At 31.6% G+C, this 18836-nt stretch overlaps 1 protein-coding gene across 2 annotated transcripts in view; it reads left to right on the top strand.

Annotated features, from left to right (window-relative positions):
• LOC145263871 (uncharacterized) overlaps window positions 1–18836 on the top strand; it is a 212734-nt gene that overhangs the window by 156919 nt on the left and 36979 nt on the right. For both annotated transcript variants that reach the window (XM_080120947.1, XM_080120946.1), the window contains exon 3: window positions 9840–9987. In XM_080120947.1, coding sequence (XP_079977073.1) covers window positions 9840–9987 — 148 coding nt within the window. The remainder of the gene's footprint in view (window positions 1–9839; window positions 9988–18836) is intronic.

Below are 18836 nucleotides of genomic sequence, written 5' to 3'. Positions count from 1 at the left end.
TATTATAATATATATATATATTATAATATATATATATATTATAATATATATATATTATAATATATATATATATTATAATATATATATATATTAATATATATATATATATTAATATATATATATTAATATAAATATATATATATATTAATATATATATATATATTAATATATATATATATATTAATATAAATATATATATATATTAATATATATATATATTATAATATATATATATATTAATATATATATATATATTAATATATATATATATTATAATATATATTAATATATATATATATATATATTAATATAAATATATATATATATTAATATATATATATATTATAATATATATATATATTAATATATGTATATATTAATATATATATATATATTAATATATATATATATATTAATATATATATATATATATTAATATATATATATATATTATAATGTATATAGTATAATGTATATATTAATATATATATATATATATATTAATATATATATATATTATAATGTATATATTAATATATATATATATTAATATATATATATTATAATATATATATATTAATATATATATATTATAATATATATATATATTAATATATATATATATATATTAATATATATATATAATATATATATATTAATATATATATATATATGTTAATATATATATATTAATATATATATATATTAATATATATATATATATTATAATATATATATATTAATATATATATATATATATTAATATATATATATATATTATAATATATATATATTAATATATATATATATATTAATATATATATATATTATAATATATATATATTAATATATATATATATATATTAATATATATATATTATAATATATATATATATTATAATATATATATATTAATATATATATATATTATAATATATATATATTAATATATATATATATATATTAATATATATATATTATAATATATATATATATTATAATATATATATATTAATATATATATATATTATAATATATATATATATTATAATATATATATATTAATATATATATATATATATATTAATATATATATATATTATAATATATATATATATATTAATATATATATATATATATTATAATATATATATATATATTAATATATATATATATATTAATATATATATATATATTAATATATATATATATATTATAATATATATATATATTAATATATATATATATATATATTAATATATATATATATTAATATATATATATATATATATATATATTAATATATATATATATATATTAATATATATATATATTAATATATATATATATATTAATATACAGGGTGTTTCAAAAGTCTTGGGAACATTACAAATTCGTATATCTCATGAACTATTCCAGGTAGAAAAATGAAACTGGTGTCATTTTAAAGCTTGCTTAATCAAGTTTTTGGTCATACTAATGATTTTCGTCTTACTTTTACTGTGCAGTAATGGCGTTCTCTAAACAAGACAAGGCGTTTTGCGACCTCCAATTTGCAAAGACTGAATCGTGGACATGTGTTCAGCGTGCATTTCGCAGGAAATTTAAAAAAGAAGTCCCTGAAAGGAAACCCATTGTCAGATGGCATGCTAAATTTGTGAAAGATGGGTGTTTGTGCCCAAGTAAGCGAACAGGTCGCCCTTCAACTTCAGAAGCTGCAGTTGAGCAAGTCCGGGCAGCCTTTCAGCGGAGCCCCCGTAAATCAGTGAGAAGAGCCAGCAGGGAACTTCAGCTTGCTCCAGCAACTGTCTGGCGTGTCTTAAGTAAACGACTGCAAATGGTACCTTACAAGCTCAAGTTGGTCCAAAAGCGACAAGTCTATGTGCCGCCCCTTCCAAGAGATATTTACGAACTAAAGGCTCGAATAACGGCAGTTGTGGGAACCATTGACGTCAAGATGCTGGAACGCGTTTGGCAGGAAATGGACTATCGACTAGATGTCTTCCGTGTGACGAATGGTGCTCATATTGAGCAAGTTTGAAGATTCCCCACAAAACTTGAAACTTTAACCTTTCCAACGGTACCAATTTCATTTTTTAACTCCTAATAGTTTTTGAGTTATTAAAAATCGTTATGTTCCCAAGACTTTTGAAACACCCTGTATATATATATATATATATATATATATATTAATACATATATATATATATATATATATTAATACATATATATATATATATATATATATATATATTAATACATATATATATATATATATATTAATACATATATATATATATATATATATATAAGGACAAAAAACTAATAAAAACATGTTAAAACACTTTAAGGAGAGTTAAAAACATATTTAATTTCCAAAAAGATGACATAAATTAAGTGGATTGTCCTTAATCTACAGAATTTTGAAAGAAATACTTTCCTTCTCATCAGAGGGTAGGAATTAGCAAAATGGGGAATCACATGTTGCTTGAAAAGTATTTATTGAAACTACAAGTAAGCCATAGAGTCTACTTGGTAAAAGTTAAAAAGAAAATAGTGACGAAGAGGGAATAGGAAAAAAAAGAAAAATGATTTCACTTGAATGAATGGTCGAGTGGAGAGTAAAATATCCAATGACGGTAAAATCCAAAAAATGTTGTTAAAGTCCGGTATCCAGAAGTAAAAATCTAAAGGAACTGTATTGCTGGAAAATATTGTGATGTCATCCAAAAGGCAGAATTCCGCAAAAAAATTCACAGATGTGTACAAGGAAATATATATATATATATATATATATATATATATTGAACTCATTTGTGAATAATTCCACAGAATTCTGTTTTTTTGGATAACTTGGGGACATTTTCCATTAACAGGATGTCTTTGGATTTTTTTACATCTGGATTCTCCACTTTTACCAACATTTTGGACTTAGTTATGTTTGGATTTTCCACTGCTCATTGATTTGAACATCCATTCACGTGAAATTATTTTTCATTTTTTCCCTACTCCTTCTGATTTTCTTTGTTTTTCATTTTTATGCTAGTATGATCCACTCCATACTTGCAGTTTCATTAAATAATTTACAAGCAAAACCTTATTCCACATTTTGCTAACTCCTCTCTTCTGATGAGGAAAGTATTTCTTTCGAAACTCTACGGATTAAGGACAATCCATTTTATATATGTTTCCTTTCTGAAAAAATAAATGTTTTTAACTCTTGCTAAAGTGTTTTTCAACATATTTTATTAAATCCTTGTGTGTGTGTGTGTGTGTGTGTGTGTGTGTGTGTGTGTGTGTGTGTGTGTGTGTGTGTGTGTGTGTGTGTGTGATTCACTTCTGATTATAGACAGATGAGATAGATCGGTTGAAAAGAGCTTGATATTGGGACCTAAAAACGCTCCCTAATATCAGGTTTGAAACCGCCGGTGCCGATGGCTTATCTTATCTAAATTTCTGAAAATAAAATATATAAATATTAAGCTTTCATTTTGAAAATTTTTTCCTTATTATAGAGCACAGTTTGAATTCCTTTTTCCCAAAAATATAACTAAGTATCTACAATATTTGTGTTGCATAATCACGTTGTTACTGAGACTAGCAACATCATGTCTATGTGACGCGCACACACACACACGTGTGGGGGGCGTATAAGGTTTGTGAGAGAGAATTCCAGCAAAGTGCTGGATTATGAAGAAAAAACTAATATAAAAACGTTATATATATATATATATATATATATATATATATATATATATATATATATATGTGTGTGTGTGTGTGTTACAGAAGTTAAGAAAAACATTCGTACCGTCAGTTTCATATCCAACACAAAAGGGACTAGTCTCTCGTCACTTATGTGGGACTTTCTTCAGTCTCTGTTTACAGGAGACGGACGAGTGCTACTTCAGTACGCTACAGTATCCTGTATATGATCGTAGTACTAAATAGCGAACAGCAACACTATATATATATATATATATATATATATATATATATATATATATATATATATATATATATATATATATGAGAGAGTGTGTGTGTGTGTTTTGCGCTATCGGTTGGGCCACAAATTCGATAACACAACTTTCCTAAAATTTGGGTCACTACCTGTCGGCGACAGGCAGTGACCCATGATGCCTCTTGGTGACTAAGCTATTTCGTGTAAAAAAACAAATGATCAAATTATTGTCCAGGACTTAGTGTCTATCACAATAAAAACATCGTTTCCGAAACGATCGTACAATATATTGATTTTGTTTGTTCTTTCTTGTGAAACCGGTTTTTAATTTTTAATTTTAATTATAAATTATCAATCATCTTACTCAATATTAAAATAGCTCTAGGATATATATATGCCTATCGAGCTTATTATATATCTACATTATAACGAGCACTGTTTTATTTTAATTGTATTAATAAATTTACTACATTAAAATAAACTCTGCTCTTTAGACTGTTGTTCTAATTCCCTTAATATATATATATATATATATATATATATATATATATATATATATATATATATATATATATATATATATATCGCAAGGATAATTTGCCTTACATCCAAAATAGCAATATTGTATATCAATTTAACTGCCAGTGCGATGCTGGTTATGTTGGGCGAACATCCTTGCACCTTTTGACTCGTATAAACCAGCATGTTTCACCGAAGATCAGACAAGGGAGGATGGGGCCTAGTAGTCTCCCTCCTTCTGCAGACTTGGACTCTGCTATTGGCCAGCATTTGGTTGACAACCCGTGCTGTGCCGATAGATATAAAATAGAATGGTTCGAGGTGCTACATAGAGCGGACTCCAGAAACCATTTAAAGATTTTGGAGTCTGTCTCTATTGCGGTGTGTCAACCTTCTTTGTGCCGGCAACCTTCTTTGTGCCAACGCATTGTTTCTCTTTGGGGGAACTTTGAATCTTTTCTCCCCCTTTTTTTTTTTTGTTTGTTTTTTTTTCTTTTCCCTCGTTGTGCCAATATTTTAATCGTTTTTTAAACGTTAATAAATTTATTTTTAGTGTCCCCGTACTTTTGGCACATTCAATAAGTTCCCCATTAGAACTCTTTATTTTCGACATAATATTATTTTGTACGCTATCGATTTTCTCCTGATGAGATGATAGCCGAAAGAGCTCTTGAGAAACTTCCACTTATTATTTTCAAAACATATATATGTATGTATGTATGTATGCATGTATATATTGACTGGGTTCAAAAACAGCCTACAGAAAATGGACTCTGATTTATGAAAAGGAAGGGTAGTAAAGAGATAGCTTCGAATTTGGGGGTATCAAAACTAAAGCAAAATATGATGAATGTAAAAATAAAATAGATAAACCCCATAATTTATTATACCATACCTGTTCACACTGAAACACTTATCACAATATTCTATGGATCTATATTAAAAAACCTTGTTAAACTTTGTGACATATTTCCATTCTATGGAGGTCATATTTTTATTATACCATATTTCTTCAAACTGAAACATAATTATCAAAGTATACTTACGCAGAGAGATATGAAAAGTCTTTATTAAAGTTTGTGTCTATTTCTATTCTATGGAGGCCAGGCGCGAACGCAGACCCCACAATTTTATTATACCATCCCTATTTAAGTTAAAACATACTTATCAAAGTATTATTATGTACATCTATATCAAAAACACTTGTAAACGTTTTTTTTTTAAATTTTTAAATTTTTTATTTCATACTTGGTGGACCAGGCGCGAACGCAGACCCCACAATTTTAATGAACCACCGTTCTGCCAGATCAAACATACCCATTCCTGTGTCTCAATACATCTTCTATCATTATATGTAATCAGTTTTTTAAAATAGTCGACCATATAGGAGCCTATTCGTGACTAGACACACATACACACACACACACACACAGGCATTCAGTTTTATATTATATATATATATATATATATATATATATATATATATATATATATATATATATATATATAAGTAATGGGACGATTACAATATTATTCCTGATTCAATACTAAATTCTCTATTCCAATACAATTACCGATTCCAATTCTAGTTCTTTATAAATCTCTAAGTATTTAACTATAGTCATTTTTAACGATTACCGTAAAAGCACATGTTAAACGTAAAAATAAACACTATCGATTTAAGTTTAATTGGTAGTTTAAAATCAATAAATTATTTTATCATTACTATCTGCAGTAGAAGATTTTCCTTTAAACAAAATCGAATAAAAGAAGCCAATTTAAAGAATCGTTTTTGGCATCGGAAAATAGACACAAATTTTTGATTGCGATATCGATTCCAATACCCCCCAAAAGTTCAAATTTTTTCGATTCCCGATTTTGATTCCGATTTATTGTCCCAACACTAATATATATATATATATATATATATATATATATATATATATATATGCCTCCTGTTCCCCTTACCTCACCCTTTTTTTAACCAAGTAAGATCTTTGACTTACTTGTAGTTTCATTAAATACTTTTATATGCAAAATCCGATCCTGCATTTTGCTAATTCCTGCCCTCTGATGAGAAGGAGAGCATTTCTTCAAAACTCCGCGGATTAAGGACTATCCACTTATCTTGTGCTTCCTTTTTTAAAATTAAATATGTTTTTAACTCTTTTTCAAGATGTCTTTTAACATATTTTATTAATCATTTGTTCATATATATATATATATATATATATATATATATAAAACACTTTGTTCCTTATGGACACCAAAACGGTTGAACCGATTTTTTTAAATTTCACACAAATGTACTTCTTGTGTTTTGGAGTGTTCTTAGATAGGGTTTATATTAGAATATCTCCGATAAGTACTGGAAATCGATAATTGATAAAAAACCGATTAAAGAATGAACAGTTCGATTTTGTATCAAAGTTTTTATCCTAATACATTTTTTAATCATTGAGGAGTTTTATCACCGCGCAAGCAATATAAAATCAACAGTAGGTTTTTTGATAGGACAGGGGAGCGTTTAAAATTAATGCTTATTTTTAGAGAATAATTGAATCATGATACTTGACTTTTTGCATTTAAACTTGAACTCAAGCCATTATATATAAATTATAATTATATTTATATGTTATATATAAATTATATATAAATATAATTTCATGAAATCAACGGTAGGTTCTCTACAGTGCAATGTAGACTACAATGCATTGTCTACTAATCACTCTGGGGAGGCCTGCGAGCTTACTCCAGGTGCACCGCGGTGAGTTCCTAACTAGAGCAGACGATCAATCGATTTTATTGACGAATGGTCAATTTCACTGATTTCAATGACTTATTGTCATTGAAATATTGAAAATGTGGAACATTTGTTGGTCCTAATTCGACCCCTAGTAACGTCGGGTCTCCCTAAGAAAAAAGAAGAAAGACATTGGTAGATAGATAGATAGATAGATAGATAGATAGATAGATAGATAGATAGATAGATAGATATTTCTTTTAAAATTTGGAATAAATGTAAAAAAAAATGTAAAAATGGAGGATGGCATACAGAAGGAAAGATAAAAATTGTGGACAGGAAAAATGAAAGAAGGAAAAAGAAAAAAAGAAATTAGTAGGTAAATAGATAGTTAATAGATAGTTTGAGAGAGAGAGGCATGCAGAGAGGTATATATTTCTGTATAAAATTGGAACAGATGTAAACAATTTTTGAAAAAAATGAAGCGAAAAATGAAAATTGTGGATAGGAAAAATGAAAGAAAGAAAAAAAGAAATCGGTTTGATTGATTGAGAGAGAGAGAGAGAGAGAGAGAGAGAGAGAGAGAGAGAGAGAGAGAGAGAGAGAGGGGGTATTTCTTTTAAAATTGGAATAAATGTAAAAAATATTCCTCTGGCCTTCGTCAGGTGGTAACTACAAAAGGCAGTGAATGCAGTCTGGAGATTCAAATTTCCTATCCGTCGCGGTTACCACCTTACGAAGGCCAGAGGAATAGTTGGCCGAAACGTCGTGAAACAACTAAGAAAAGATGAGGATAATAGTCCGCAATAAATAAAATTGGAATAAATGTAAAAAAAAAAAAAATGGAGGATGACATATGAAAAGAAAGATGAAAATTGTGGACAGAAAAAAATGAAAGAAGGAAGAAAGAAAAAAAAGAAATAGATAGATAGATAGATGGATAGACTGTAAAATTAATGAAACATAATAAAAACTAATAGGAAGGCTCAACGGGGCATTGTGTTCTGTTTCACCATTATTACTTTTTTTTTCTTTTTTTACTGTTACATGCAAACAAACTGCTTTTATAGAGTTTTTTTTAAGGCGTCGAATTTCAAATTACAATAAATTACAGAAAAATATTTTCACTATACAAATATGTGGTTTATTTCAAAGATTAATTTTTGGCATTTATAATTTAAATTCAATTTCGGACATATGACTTGTGGCTGGCACGTATATGGTGTAATCTAGAGGACCAATTTTCACAAATTGTACACATTAAAATTAGGCTGTATTTCGACAGTAATGCATCGAATATTGTCTTCCAAGTGGTCTATTGTGTTTGGTTTATCATCCTAGTCATGTGACTTTATATATCCCCAAAGAAAATAATCTAATGGAGTTAAATCGCACAAACGAGGTATCCAGTGGACAGGTCCATTTTGTGAAATTATTCGTTCATCAAATGTTTTTCCTTGTAAATTGATCGTATCATTTGCAATTTGCAAACACTGCTCGAGTGTCAGTTTCTTCATGATGAATGGCAAAACCAAGCTGAACTGAAAATGACCAATAGTTGCCAAATCTACAAGTTTTGTTGCACCTTTTAAAAAATCATTAGAAATTTTATATCTATATCATTAATTGCTAGATGAAAGATAATGTTTTTTAATTGCAAGAAAATGTACATTACATAAAAATAAATCCAAGGTAATTTTTTGATTCAATTTAAATAAATTTTTATACCTTACTTTGTAAAATTTATAAAAGTGCACTTTGTAAGATAAATAAATTTCAAATTGAATCTTGTACCTTTATTTTTAAAGCCTATAGTAAAAACATTTTGTTTAACAATTTTCATGCCTTAGATGAAATGCTTTTCTAACATGTATCTTATCTTTTTAAGATTATATTTTAAAACTCTCCTTCTCTCTATTTCAGTTTGTATTTCTCCTCACACCACAACTCATTTTTGCAACCCCCTCTTGTATTATTACAGGTCTGAATATTCTCTCTTATTCAGTTTGTATTTCTCCTCACACCACAACTCATTTTTGCAGCCCTTTCTTGTATCATTATAGGTCTGAATATTCTCTCTGTTTCAGTTTGTATTTCTCCTCACACCGCAACTCATTTTTTGCAACACCCTCTTTGTAATGCAGGTCTGAATAATGAGAAAATCTGAATTTTTTTAACAAAAACTTTAAAATAACTATTTTTAAATTAAATTTTTTTAAACTCCTTTCAGAATAGAAAATCTTTAAAATTTAATAAGGAACATATTTCATATAGGTTTCATTAACAAATATTCAGTACATAACAAGAAAAATAGAGATGAAAGTTTCAAAAGGACTGTATAACTGGTTACGGTCAATAGTAGTCTTCGCCAGTGAAAGTCTTTGTTATTGTTATTATATTATTATTATTATTATTATTATTATTATTATTATTATTATTATTATTTAAAACACTGTGTGTCCTGCTCTTTTGTGCTAGGACTAATTAAAGAAAATAGAGTTATCAATTTAAAGTTCGCCGCTTCTAAAAAAAAAAAAACTATATAATAGAGACGAATTTCACCTTGTTTAATATCTTCTCTTGTTTAACGAATGCGTTTGTCCAATATTTCAGGTATTGAATAAACTTGGGATCCTTACGAAAGTGAAGCGATTGTCTGGTGCCAGCGCAGGGGCTATGTTGGCTGCGCTCGTCAGTGTAGGATTTACTGAAGACGAAATATTGGATTTCCTCGGGGAAGATTGTGAAAGAACTTTTCTGGGTGAGTCCAAACAATTTCATCCTTTAATACTTTGATTTTATTTACATTTCTGAAATTTTGAGATGCGGATTGATTATCTAACTATTAATTTACTTGCCCGTCCGTCCAGTGTCACAAACAAAAACATCATCATCGCAAACATTAATTAATGAGAAACGAATTATCCCCCTTTATAGTCGCTCTTTATTAGTTAAATATCATTAAAACCATTTCCTCTCTAAAAATAAAAATTTAAAAAAAAACATGGCTGTTTACGGTTTCAGAGTAGAAAATATCCGCAAAGTGTATATTTTCAAAAATGGAGAGAGAGAGAGATGGATGGATGGATTTAGACAGCATGTTTTCATTTAAACACACGTTATAATATGGCGCCTAGCGTTTCTGTTTAATTATTTTGGGTTTGTATTACTGTACACATAGATTCGAAAAAGTTGTCAAAAAACAAATATATAACAAATAAATATTATCAAAGGCAAGATAAGTTACTTTTCTACCAAACTGGATGCATTTTTTGTGTTTTTATTCAATGTAATATGTTTATTCAGCTCGAAAAACATGCAGTTTTTACCGATGTATTGGAAAATTCAAAATGGTGCCCGACACTCTCTTTAACACGGTAAGTTTGGGAAAAGGTGTTGTAAATAATAAACTAGACAAAATACTATTTAAAAAAAACACCGAATATATGTCAACTTATGTCACGGTAACATATATTGAGCGAATTTCTAACAGTATTTTGTCTGGTTTATTATTTATAACACTTTTTCCTGAATTTACCGTGTTAAAGAGAGAGTCGGGCGCCATTTTGAATTTTCCAATACATCGGTGAACACTGTATGCTTTTCGAGCTGAATAAACATGTTACATTGAATAAAAACACAAAAAATATATCCAGTTAGGTAGAAAAGTAACTTATCTTGCCTTTGATAACATTTATTTGTTATATATTTGTTTTTTTGACAACTTTTTCGAATCTATGTGTACAGTAATACAAACCCATTATTTTTTAAAGTTAATTCTAGTTTTCGTTTAATCATTCTTGTCTGTTGAATTGCTGTATATAGAATTTGTCGGTGTCTGTTTGTTCCATTTTTTGCGAGTTACATTCAACTGGCAATTTTATTTTATAATTTAAAAAAAAAGTAATGTTGGGAAAAGACCGTAATTTTTTTTATTATATTTTATTTTTTAAATTAAAAAAAAAAAAGTGAGCAAATGAATTGACATCTGTTCCTTTATAATTTATATAAAAACATTATTCAGAAAAAAAAAAAAAATGTTGCGCGTTAAATTTTCATCGAAAAAAAAATCTAAATTAAGTTTTTAAATAAATTCTTTTTAGCTTTAAAAGGTTAAAAAAAATTAATTTGCTAAAAATTGTTATAAATTCGTCATTATTTGTTTTTTTTATTGATTTTATTTATGCGTTTTAAAAATGTTCAACTACCGTGGAATTTCCACGGGTTCTGCTAGTCTATATATTAATAACGTAGGATCTTCAACATGCGTACGTTTTATAAAACAAGAGTTCTGGAACATCATTCAAGTGGAAAAAAGAATATTGCATATTTCTAAGTGTACTGTTTGAAGCTTTTAATGACTGAAGAAATCCTCCGAGACTGGGGAAGTTATTAATGTTAGCGTAATTTTACGAAAGAAAAACTTTACGTATGCGAAATACTAAGGAGAAAAAGTTTGTTAAAATAGAATCTTCATCCATTGTTGCTTTTATAATTATTTTACTCGTGCGGCTTTTTTGTAGGCAGTTGAGGTCCATATCGTAATAATTTCGAACAGCAGTTATTCAGTCCGCGGAAAGCCCGCTAAAGATCACGGAATCATTGCTGGGACTTTTAATTTTGACGCGCTAAGCCTTTTATATTGAATTTCGAGAACGTTTCAACCTGGGTTTTTTTTTTGTTTTTTTTTACATGGAGGTCACCTCTTATCAAGGTCCGGAAGCCACTCGGGGATAAGGGTTATTGCGTGTACAGTAATCAATAGGATAGTATCATATTAATCGTTAGTAATGGAGATTTGATAAAGTGTCTTACTTAAGGGGGCGATTCATCAGGAATTTGTTTATGTTGGACTTGAAGGCATCCAAGTTGTAGTCAGGTGGGAAACAGGCAAACGGAAGAGAGTTCCACAAGTGTGTACTTCTAAGAAAGAAGCTTTGCTCATGGAATCTACGTTTTGATTTAGGCACAGATAAAGAATGGGGAAAATTACTGACAGTGGTTTCAACAAGACGGATGTTTTTCGTGAAAGATTGGCGAGGGGGGACCAGAGATTGGAGCTTGGACAAGCACTTGCCATGGAAATAACGATAAAACAAAGACAGGCTCGCAACGTCTCTTCTGTGGGAGAAAGGTTGCAGGGAAGAGAAAAGGGCATCCCTCACTAAGCCACAAAATCTATTTTGTACTCTGTCAAGGCAGGATAGGCTGTTTTTAGCAGCTCCAGCCCAGATATGACAGCAGTACTCCATCCTTGGATGTACTTGGCTTTTATACAGATAGAGAATTGCATCAGTAGTGAGATATTTTCTGGAGCAATAGAAGGATCCCACCATTTTCCCAGCGACCTGGGCAACAGACGATGTATGTGTTCCATTTCAGGTCAGGAGTAAAGGTCAAACCCAGAAGCTTGTCAAAACATGGAGCTTCCCCAAGACGAGAGCCATCCATTTCAATTGATGCCAGATGGGGATCAGAGCGTTGATGATGTAAAGATAGGAGTTTGGTTTTAGATGCATTAAAAGTAACCAGCCACTTCTTCCCCCACTACGCTCAGGATCAGAGGAGAGAGAATTAGAGAGAACTTTGTAATGTACGGCCTTTGATGTGTTGCCATAGATGATCGTGTCATCAGCATAGATGTCAACGAATAATTTAAGTATGTGTTTAGGGAGATCATTGATGTAGATCAGGAAGAGAGTTGGGCTCAGGATGGACCCCTGAGGGACTCCAGCATTAATACTGTGGGCCTCTAATTTCTGCCTATCAACCACTACTCTTATGAGCCTATCAAAGAGAAATGATTTAATAATTGAGAAAACATTTCCAGTTATAGAGTAGCTGGAAATCTTGTGAAGTAGGTCCTTATCGAAGGCCTTAGATATGTCAAGAGCAATTGGTCTAGAAAGGAAGCCTTTGTCGAGAGATTAACTAATCCTATGAGATATAACCGTTAGCACATCTGCTGTAGATCTAGCAGAACGGAAACCATATTGCATGTCACAAAGAAGGTTATTTCTGCTGAGGTGGTTGACTACTTCTTTATTTAATATGGATTCCAGCAACTTACTCATGACACACAGGCGACTTATTGGTCTGTACTGAGAGGGAGACGACTTATCACCTGAATTCTTAAATACAAGGCATACTGAGGAGGTTTTCCAGGGTGTTGGAAAGCACTTTTCCTTAAGGCAACGCTTAAACAGTTTTGTAAGTATGGGGGCAAGTTCTGGTTAAAGCTTTTTCAACACTATAATTGGAATGCCGTCTGGGTCAGTTGCTTTATTGAAATCAAGGTTCTTGATTAGCTTGGCGACCTCACGCACAGATATTTGTATGTTGCATAGCGTGTTGTCTGTTATAAGAGGAAATACAGGGAGTTGATAGCCTTTGTCGTGTAGGGTAGAATTAACTGCAACGTTCTTGGCAAATAATTTGGCCTTGGTGATGCTGACGAGATGACCTCAGGTTCATTGATGATGGTTGGGATAGAACACATGCTTCTGTTCAGGATCCTGTTTGCAATTTGCCAAAACTGGTGGGAACCAAGCCGCTGCTCAGCTACTTTGGATTTAACGGACTGAGCATATAGCTCTCTGTTTACTGTCTTCATACGCGAAGAGGTAAAAAAAATATAGTCCCATGGATTTGTATGTCAAAATAACGCATTACAGCCACTTCTCTTACGTAATAGAGGTCTGTGTAGGCACCGGTGACAAAATCAAATTACAGTAATGTTTTGTTTTGTTTTTAAATCAGTGTTGTTATTTTGTAAGGAAGGAATAAGCGTGTCATTGATTTACTGACGTCGTATTAGAAAATTGAAAAAAAAAGTAGTCCCTTTATCGTATGTGTGCAGATAGGCAAATCACGATGCTGTAAACTTGCACACACCTGACACGCGTGTGTGTTGAAAATAGTGATTGCATTTAGAATGTCTCTTCAGGAGATTTGGTCCGGCCATATAAAGTGGATGCGACAAACTGATACGTGGAAGAAGGTGATTGGATTTTTATCTTTTGCTCAACTGTTACACTGTGTTTATGTTTTGGTTTCGATCTCAACTCGAGTATTTTTTTTTACTTATATTAAGAATAGGTAGGTTTAGAAACACTTTTTAAAGATCATGTCAAGCTGGCCTAATGGTTATCGTACTTGACTCACTGTTTTTTTGTTTTGGTTTTGATCTCAACTCGAGTATTTTTTTTTTTTACTTACAAGAAATGAACTGTTTAAAAAAACATATGATACTCGCATGCACATGTCTCAGTTTCTTTCCGGTTTATTTACTTCATTTTTTTAAGGAATTTAATGTTGCGTTTAATACCTACGGGATTTCTGTTTATAATAAATAAGAAATCTGCATTAATTCAAATATAATATTTATGCGTATTTTACGACTGGGCAACGAATAATAAATACCTGCAAGTACCTTTGTGAGCGAAAAAAAAAAAAATAGCTGCATTAGCTAGGCTTGAACCTGTAACGCAAAAAATGAAAAGGGGATAAGAAAAGCAAACACGTTAACCATCTCGCCTACGGCGACTTTATGATGTCACAGGGCTTTTAAACTATGTTGAGATTGCTAGGTTGGAATGACTTGCAAAAATATCGATGCAAAAACTCACACCTCGTTGCAAAAATCGGCCAAGTTGACCATCAAAGAATTAATGTTTTGGGCCTATTTTTTGGATATTTGTTGTTCGAGAGATCGATCTTTTTAACAATACCAATTTAGTCAGTTCTTGGCTGACATACAAACACACATAGAGAGACACACCCACACACAGACATACACACACACAAACACATACTAACACACATTTTGCCTTTTATATAATAGACTAGTGAGGGTACCCAGCGTTGCCCAGGTGGAGAGAGGTGGTATACTAAGGCTATTTAGCAACCCCCAGAAAAAATTGTTTCAATCAAAATAGCAGCGAGTGCCCATGCGACAGCAAAAAAATAAAATTAGTCACAGTAGGCTTGAATCTGTAACGTGAAAGAGGAAAAGAAGATGATAAAAGCTAGCGGCCACGGTGACTTATGACATCACAAGCCTTCGAAATAACGTTTTATAAACGTATGTTGAAACTTGCAAAAATATTGACGCAAAAACTTACCCTCCTTGCAAAAAACGGTCAAGTTGATCAGCACAGAATTAATTTTGGGGGCCAATTTTTAGATATTTTTCATCCGAGAAATTGATCTTTCTAACGCTACCAATTTTGTTATGGTCCGATGCGTCTATTATGGTCCGATGCGTCTATCAAATGTTTTTGGCAGACATGCAAGCACACACGGACACACACACACACACACACACATTTTGCTTTTTATATATGGACTAGCGGGAGCGCGTCCAGCATTGCCCGGTCGTAAAATACAGTTAAATAGATTGCCTTGATAGAGTTCAAAATCGTAGCCTCGTAGGGGATGTCCTTTTCTCTTCCCTGCAACCTCTTTCTTACAGAAGAGATGTTACGAGTTTGTCTCTGCTTTATCGTTATTTTCATGGCAAGTGCTCGACTGAGCTCCAATCTATGGTCCGACCTCGCAAAACTTTCGAAAGAAACACCCGTCTAGCAGAAAACACTATCAATAATTTCCCCGCCTCTTTATCTGTGCCTTAACCTAAACGTAGATTTTATGAAGAAAGCTTCTTTCTTAGACCTACACGCCTATGGAATTGTCTTCCGTTTTCCTGCTTTCCAGTTGACTACAATACGATTGTCTTCAAGTCTAATGTAAACAAGTTCTTGATGAGCCGTTCCATATAAGTTAACAAATTTACCAAATTTCCATTACTAACGATTACTTTATTTTCCAATTTCTACTGTACACTCTTTAACCCTTATCCTCGAGTGGCCTCTTGGCCTTGATAAGTGGTGATGCCTTTTTAAAAAAAATAAATAAAAATAAATACAATTTTAAAGCAGGACTTGAGAGCCATCCATCACAAGCAAAACTGAAAGCAAAAAAAAAGTGCCACGTGCTGGGCGCGAACTCGCGTAACTTAAGTTCATAATCGAGAATGTTATCGATGGGACTACGACGACACAGATGACAAAAGTTTTTAGCGGACATACAAACATACAAACACACAGACGTTTGCCCTTTATGTAATAGATTAGTACGGGAACAATAACTCAACAATCGTTTGTGACACGTTTGTTTATATCTTATTAAGCTTTTGTCCTCCTCTGTCATTAATTGATGTTACATGTTGCTCCCTAACGTAATGCAAAGCTCTTTGTAAATAAACAAATTGAGCACTATGAAGCAGTGGTCAATGTTTATATGAAATACACATTGTAGATATCATTTAGGGGCGCTTCTATTATGGCATAGTGGTAAGAGCTGCTGACTGTCAACTATGTGGTTGAAGGTTCAATCTCTTACTTGGTACGAAAAAACTTCTAATCCCAACTGATATGGAGAGAGGTCAATAATCAATAATTTGAACGGTTCTCACTTTGCTTTACACGCCAAACATTCTTGGGAAAGGATTGACCCATTAGTAAGCAGATTGCAGATTGTGAGATTGTGAATAGATATAGCGATGCGACTCATACAATAGTAAACTCCAAGAGAATAAAAATAAATACTTCAATTTATACATAAACTTGAAATATTTGAAACCAAAATTTTAAGTTCCCTAATTTTTTGATGAGGATTGATTATTGGAATTATTCAGATTACTGTTCTCATCTTGAGTGTTATTTGCGCAATGCTGCGGTTGATGTAACCTCCGACCTTCTTCAGGTGTATCTTGTCAAATTTTGGTATTCTTCCTGTCAAACTTAGGAATCTTTTAATCGAACCCAGGAATCTTTCTCTGAAAGTCGATAATTTTTCTGTCAAACACAATAATCTTTCTGTCGAACTCGGGAATCTTTCTGTCAAAAAAACTGTAATAGATGGGATCAGTCGCAGACCACCAAAGAGTCAGCATGACCTTCTTTTGGTGCAAATCTGGCTTCAGAAAGTGTCATGGAGTTTCGTCGGCGTTTAAACATTGAGCTCAACTTTGCCGGTTGTCATAAAGAACTCACTTTTCATCGCAAGTCACAACCCAGTCGAAAAACGGGTCGTTCTTATTGCGTAAAAGAAGGGAAGATGACACTTCATAAGTTTTTTGTCTTTCCAATCTTTCTCAAATGGTTGGAAATCGTTGTATACGTTATGTCTAATCTAGAAGCAAGTTATCGAACAGTTGTGCATTGATTGGCTTCAACTAAGGCTCTTGATTGATTATAGTCAACATTCGATAGCCAACCACTACACTCATCATCTTCAAGACTCTCTTTGTTGCCACAAAATTTCTTAAACTACCTTTGTGCTGTGCGTTCGGTAATGGTTCCTTGGCCAAATGCTTTATTGATATCACGAGCTGTTTCACCAACTTTTCGGCCTAGCTTGAATTGAAATAAGAAAATTGTCCGAATTTGCTTTTTTTTCCATCTGTATTTAATGTTTTGAAAAAAAGAAACAATAGTTTTAAAATGATTGTAATTTAAACGATTAGATAGAGAGGAAAACGCTCTTTGAAATGATATATAAAGTAAAGGTATTATAACGAAAACTTATTTGAAAATACATCATTTGTAATCAAAATTAATAATTCTGCAAGAACTTTCTTCTCAACCTAATATTTATATTTTAAATAAGACCGTAATGAAATAAAAAGAAAGAAGAAATCAATTCACATGAGTGATGGTACGACAATCAGGCTGGCTTTGGTGTTGTGGGAGGCCATATTGGTGATGTTCTCGATGTATGACCAAACGAAGGGTATAAAGTCGTAGAACTCCTTCTGAAGCCAAACTTGGGTCTCTTTGGACTTGTGGGCTGACGCTGTCCTGCTGCCACACCCAGGGTCTGCCAGCGACTAGCTAATTGCACAAGGGGATCACCACACTCTTCAGCACATTCAGGTGCATATTGGTATTGACTTTCAAGCCGACTTCAAAGATGGGAGGTGGCATGATGTAGCCCTCATTTGTTACCACACCAAAAACCATAACCGCGTTCAGAAACTTTGTTGAGCTGTGCTCTCAAGCATTGAACCGTTCGGATTTGCATTTTGAGGGTGCTGGCAATGGTCCTGTCGTCATAACTTGGATCGGTAGAGAGCATGAGTTGTACAATGGCACATCTCTGATCTCGCTCGTTGAACATTGTGTCATTTTCAAACATGATAGAATGCTCCTATCACTCTTGGGATTTGTTAGATGGTCTGCAACAGAAATAGAAAATCGGTTTTCATCAAATGGAAATGGAATCATGTCGTCTTTTCTTTCCACCTTTTTTCTTTCATGTTTTATCATCCTGTAGTGAAAAATTCAGATACCCTGGGATTTAGAGAGTTAAGCTCCTTCGTATATCATCCACAAGTAACATGAATAAATACATAGAAGACACTGCCAAGTCTGCCGCAAAGAAGATGGTCTCCCTCCACCAAGCTAGAAAACTTCTCCCACCTGCCAGCATCCTATATTTTAATAAACCATCCATTTGACAGTGCGCGGATATTGTTGCTACATCTGAGCTGGTGCTTGAACAGCTAACACTGGCGGGATGCAAAATAGAATTTCTAACCTAATAAGT

The sequence above is a fragment of the Euprymna scolopes genome, chromosome 39 (genome assembly GCF_053919585.1).
Source record: "Euprymna scolopes isolate OS-2025 chromosome 39, ASM5391958v1, whole genome shotgun sequence".
NCBI classification, from domain to species: domain Eukaryota; kingdom Metazoa; phylum Mollusca; class Cephalopoda; order Sepiida; family Sepiolidae; genus Euprymna; species Euprymna scolopes.
This window is presented reverse-complemented; position numbering and strand designations above follow the sequence as displayed.